The sequence below is a fragment of the Emiliania huxleyi genome (assembly GCF_000372725.1).
Source record: "Emiliania huxleyi CCMP1516 unplaced genomic scaffold EMIHUscaffold_78, whole genome shotgun sequence".
Classification (NCBI taxonomy): domain Eukaryota; phylum Haptophyta; order Isochrysidales; family Noelaerhabdaceae; genus Emiliania; species Emiliania huxleyi.
Genome location: NW_005196163.1, coordinates 19,337 through 25,316, shown reverse-complemented (window position 1 = coordinate 25,316; position 5,980 = coordinate 19,337). Strand labels below are relative to the sequence as shown.

General features: G+C 61.5%; 1 protein-coding gene across 1 annotated transcript in view; it reads right to left on the bottom strand.

Annotated features, from left to right (window-relative positions):
• Positions 1-5,241: 5,241 nt before the first annotated feature.
• The window catches only part of EMIHUDRAFT_106373 (hypothetical protein), a gene marked incomplete at both ends in the record, with an annotated part of 3,167 nt that continues 2,428 nt past the window's right edge, over positions 5,242-5,980 (bottom strand). Inside the window, one exon of the mRNA XM_005760003.1 lies at positions 5,242-5,933. Within this exon, the coding sequence (XP_005760060.1) occupies positions 5,242-5,933 (692 nt within the window). The remainder of the gene's footprint in view (positions 5,934-5,980) is intronic.

The following is a 5,980-nucleotide window of genomic DNA, read 5'->3' as shown; positions in this document are numbered from 1 at the left end:
CAAGCGAATCTAGCTGTTTGTGCACATCCAATGCAACGTCTCCACTTTCATGATGATGCGACTTGCGCAGGACAACTCGATCATGGACAACATCGACTACAAAGCGAAGGTCGGCTTCGTGCCGGCTGGCGACGGCGGCCGAGTCACAATCGTCCTCTCGTTTGCGTCGGAATCCCCTTCGCTCCTCGGAGCCGAGGTGCCTGTCTGTGCGCATGTTCATCCTATCAGCGCGATCTTCCCGTCCCAAACGCCGCCGTATCGTCCCTGGCCCTAGGCGTGCGGCGCCAAGAACGCCCTCGTGAAGGACGTCCCCGCAAAGTCTGGCGCGGAGGCCTCCGAAGAGAGCATCATCAAGAAAGACCCTTCGGCAGAGGCGCCCGCCGCGGGCGCGGTCGACTCGGACAAGGCCAAGGCCACTTCGCTCCTCGGAGCCAAGGTGCGCGTGCGCACGCCAGGGTTGTGATCATCCCTCTCCCGTCTCCGAAAGCCTGCGCGTACTCTCCTTCGCCCACAGGCGTGCAAGATCGTCAAGGACATCCCCGTGGCGAAGTCTGGCACGGAGGACGTCGACAAGAAGGACCCGGCCGCGGAAAAGGCGCCCGACGCGGGCGCGGTCGCCTCGGACAAGGCCAAGGCCATGTTCGCCGCCCACGCGCCGCGCCGGACCGCCGTTTTCTGGTCCAAGTTTACGCGCCCGACCGGCCCACCGACGGCCCCCACCGGCGCCGTCAAGGGCGCCCTCGAGAAGGACATCCCTGCGGCAGAGTCTGGCGCGGAGGCCTCCGTTGACGAGACCGGCGCCATCAAGAACCCGGCGCTCAAGCCGGCCACCAAGGTCGCCACGGCCCTCAAGCCGGTGGTGGCCGGCGGCGCGCCGCTGCCGTCGATCAAGGAGTTTCCGGAGGCGGAGCCCGCCCCGGCGGCGAGCGCCGCGCATTCTGCGCCGCGCGTCTGCCGACCCACTCCTTGACCCGCCCCGCTTTCATCGCGCGTAAGGAGACGCCGACTGGACTGCCTCGGCCAAGAAGTTTCCAGAGGAGAAGCGCGACGTGAGCGCCTCGCATGCTGCAAGCGGATCCGGCGCCCACGTCTGCTGACGCGCCTAGCGTGCGCGTGTGCACAGGGCATCTCCGAGTGGACGACCCCCTCAAAGTCGCGCCGCAACAACGAGCGCAAGGCGGCGTCCGCCCCGATCGACTGCTTCAACGGTTACGGGGCCCTGCTCGGGGCGGGCGGCGACGAGGGCATCGTCGGTGGCAAGGCGCCCTCCAAGGCGACCCGCGGATCCACGCCGTCGACCACAAACTCGGTGCTCGCCGCCTGCATATACGCGCGGCCTCCTTTCCCTGCTCGCCACTCACAGCCAGCCTCGCGCCCCTGTTCAGGGCGCGACGGCCAACCCCAAGACGAACACGACTACCACGCCGAATGGCTCCGTCTCCGCCTTCGGCTGGCTCTCGTGGCCCAAGCTCTGCTGGCACAACGCGCTCTGCGCCGTCTTCATCTGCCTCATCGCGAGCGGCGGGGCGTTCGCCTACTTCTCGCACGGCTCTGACAGCCTTCTCCCTTCGATTGTCGTGCCCGACGCGACGGCGCTCCCGACTGAGCGTGAGCCGGTGTTTGCTCCGTTCAACCCCACGCCGGTCGTGCCCGAGCCGCCGGACGTGATCGAAAGTCCCGCCTGGCTCATCGCCACCTCCGGCTTCTGCTCGAACCTCAACGTTGTCATGAACGCGCGCGACGTCAAGGGCAAAATGACGGCTGCTGGGCACTTTGTGGCGGACATCTCGTTCAACTACTACCCGCAGACGGCGATCAAGTTCACCGACTCTCCGTACCACATGGCGAATACCATCGAGGCCGACCAGACTGAGGCGGACGCCCTGGTGTCGCCCGCGTGGGACCACAAGAACATCGCGCTGCTCGAGCCAACAGCCACGTGCAGCGCCAACGAGCAGGGCCGGAGCAACCAATCGTGGGCCATCTCCGTCTTCAAGGTGGAGGAGCACCGCGCCTGCAACGATGGTGAGACGGCGTGGTCTGGCCATCCATGCGTGCACTACACCGGCTACGTCTCGGCGGAGTCGCCCAACTTTGTCAATGTCAACACGGAGCGATTCGTGTGCCAGCTGTTTGTCGACTCTGTTGACGATACGGTTGGGAGCTCCCCTTCCAAAGTGTCAACGATAACGGCCCCGATGATGACTTCTGATACGTGCACAGCGAACAACCCAGGCACCGACAAGATTTTGACAGATTCGAGCGGACTCATGCAGACGCGCGAGATGCTCACCATCGACCAATTCCTGCGCGGAATCACCTCCTCGAACGAAGATCAGCTCCACATCTCCGCCTACCAGTTCCAGCTTGGTGAGGACGTCGACACGGGCGAAGGCGTCGTGGTCACCACGGAACCGACTGCCAATCTCTTTGATCGAAACAAACTCGCCCAGCGCCTCAGCGTAAGCACGGCATCCGCCTTCAGTTCGACGAAGACGATTTCAGGCGACTCCATCGCAGAGTTCTCGAGCCAGTTCGCCGCGTCTGCTTCCGTCGGAGGATCAGCCTGGGGCGTGACCGCGTCAGCATCAGCGTCATTCGGCTCGTCGTCCAGCAGCTCGAGCAAGATGTCCTACGCTCAGCTTCGCGCCATGCAGGTTGTTGGCGTGGTTACCCTGCACCCTGGCGGGGATCAGAAAGAATACGACGCGGCTCTAGCTGATGACACCCGCGCAGAGCTTGAGGACGTCGAAGATTCGTTGGAAAAGGCGAAGAAGTTCGTGAAGAAGTTCGGCTTGTACTTTATCACGTCTGCCACCTACGGTGGGCTCTTCACCATGAGCAAGTCTGCGGAGACCACTTCAGGGTCCTCGGCAGAGTCATTGTCGGCGAAGCTGTCGGCCTCATATTTTGTGGCGTCAGCTTCGGCTGAGGCGTCGAATCACACAAGCTCGTCTGAGGAACACTCGAATGCGCAAACGAAAGTGAAGTGCTACGGCGGGGACGTGGCGAAGTGCTCCATTGGTACCTACAAAGACTGGGCGGCAACCGTGGGCGGTCAGGCTGGCGTTGTGGACTACACGATCACCCCCATCTACAAACTCCGGGATCCCGGCAACCCACAGCGTGCGCTGCTTAAGGCCGCCTTCCACATTCTGGAGGCGAAGCTTCTGGGCGGACTGCAAGCGCAATGGATAAAGGAAGACCGGGTGGCGTCTGCAAGCACAACTGATCTGAAGACCGTTGCCATCAAGAGCGTGAGCAGCAACAGGTTCTGCCGGCTCAACCGCAACAAAGGCAAACACCGCTGCCCCGGCAGCCCTGGCTGCACCGACCCTAATTCTAACGTTGGAGATTTCCCCCATGGCGGATATTACGACTACACCATGATTTGCGACGGGGACGCGGAGTACACCGGAACGTATCTCAAGGATCGTTTCTCAAAGCAGGATGTGCGCACCTCGTTCCTCGAGTTTGTCTTCTCCCTCACAGCCGTCTCACCATCCAAGGAAGAATTCTTCTTGAAATCATGGGCGCTGACCGTTGACAGCGCGTATAGCAACGGCGGACCTACGCTCGACCCTAACCATGAATTTGCCTACGAACACAATTGCGGGCTCTCGGTTGCCGTCTCCCAAATTGAGCCCACTCTGATTCCTGAGTCCACTCTGATTGGCTGTGGCTTTCTCAGGGATGAAACGGTGTTTCAACTCAAAAGCCAGGGAGCGGGGTTGTACAAGCTCTCTGCAAGATACGGCTCTGGGCAGTCCGACTCTGCCTTCGGCGTCCGCAACCTGGGCCACCCGTGCGGAATAAACAGCGCCGACTTGAGCGTTGGATGCCCAGCTCTCGTAAACGTGTCCGGGCGGGAGGAGGATGCGGGCGGCTTCAACGCGCAATTTGTGGTCGAGGTGCTATAATTTACAGCAACCGACAGGAGACGGGAGACGGGGGCAGGGAACGATAGCGAACGACCCTGGCGAGCCAAACACTAGACCGGTGAAAGTCCGGCACAAGCGCAGGTAAACGAGTGCGCGGCCCAGGCTATCGTAAGACGATATGAGGGCGGAAGTCCGCGGCGCCAGAGCTCAGTGGCAAAGACCCCCAGGCGACCCACCGGGGCAGCGAGGCTTCTCTAACCGTGGTAACGAGGCAGCGCAGTACGACACCAATGGCGCAAGTGGGAATGAATGGGAACTCTCAATTTAACGCAGAGGGTGGGTATGAGGGCAAGAGGGGGGGGGGGGGGATGTAAATAGAAAAAACAAACGAAAACGAGAAGGGGCGGAAGGAAAGAGCTCCACGACCACGTGCACTAGCAAAGGTGCCGCTGCGCCTTGAGCCGAGAGCCGTAACACCAGCTCCTGCGGCTGACGCGGCGCCGGCGGCGAGCACCTCTGAGTCTGAGACTGTGGCGGCATCGAGTGGGCAACACCCGGTTGGAACCCTTGTGCTCGTCGCAATAAAGCACCATGGACTCTGGCCTGCAGAGGTGGCTGCTCCGTACTCGCCTAAAGTTGGATCCTCTCTCTGTTCATAAGGCTCGCGGGAGGAACACCATCCTGCTCAAGACGTTTGGCGATCATATGTTTCTATGGACCACGGCAGCAGAGCTACAAGTCTTTGAGATGGCGATGGCTGAACAAACCTTACTGTCGGAAACAGGAGGGAGCCCGATAGGGACAAAAAGAGTAGCTTATCGTGAGGCAATCGAGGCAGCTCGCAGCAAGACTGTCGCCAACATGAGCGGTGAGGCGGAGCGGGCGTCGGGCAGCAAGCGTGCCCGGAGGGGGTAGTTTTTTGCTTGTTTGTTGTTCTTGTTGTACACCGCCTTGAGATGTAAAAATCACATATTCAGTAAGAGTCTGATGGGTATGACCACAGTTGGAGAGGTGTACAGAATGTACAGAATGTGCAGAAGGTGTACAGAAGGTGTACAGAAGGTGTACAGAAGGTGTACAGAAGGCTTCTGGTCAACATGCAGCTATTTACCCCTTCGCCATTTGAGAAGGCCAGCTCCCCAGCCCTGGCTTAATTAGTAGTAGATCTAGATCTTTCAATTGTGCTGCTCTCAAATCTAGTCTGGTCCAGAATGGCGTCCGTGGTCCCGAGAAATTACGTAACAAAGGAATGTCTGGACGCTCCACAAACCCCATTTTATGACGTGTTACGAAAGTATATTAACACACACGCGAGACAGCCCACGCCCAACGCACCCCACACACCTCAGACCTCAGCCCGTCAGCCGCGGCCGCGCTTGCGGTTCCCCGGCGATGCAATGTCCATCGCGCTGCGCGCAACGTCAAACACGTTGGCCGCGCGGTGGCTCCGCGCCATCGCGGCGAACCTGCGCCGCTCGCGGTTGCCCCTCTCGATCTGCTGGATGCGGATGGCGGCCTGCTGCTGCGAGAGGGGCGCGGCCGCCTTGAACTCCCTCCAGAGGCGCTCGAACTCGGCGCTGTACTTGGCGACCAGGTAGACGTCCTCTGTGACGACGCAATTCTCGTTGTTGCGCGCCGAGGCCGAGTACGACCAGTTGTACGAGCCGCACAGCAACACCCGCCCGTCCACGATGGCGTATTTGTGGTGCATGTGGCGCGGCACGGGCGCCGCGCCGCTCTTGAGCTCGTAGTCCGGGTCGACGAGCGTCTCGACGCCGGCAGACGCCATGCCGAAGACCTGCGAGCCGCCGTCGAGCGCAGTCTTGTCGTCGGTAATCAGCCGCACCGCGACCCCGCGCGCGGCCGCCTCCTTGAGCTCAGCGGCCACGCGCGCGTCCGAGATGACGAAGACGCAGCACTCGAGCGTGGTGGTGGCGGAGCCGATCCAAGAGCAGAGCTTCTGCCGCGCCTCGTCGCTTGGGAAGAGGAGCACCTCGTGCGCGAGCGGCCGCGGCTGCAGCAGCTCCTCCTCCACCACACCCACCAGCCCGGCTGCTCACAGCAGCGGGTGTGAAGAGGCGCCGTTCACAGCAGCTCCT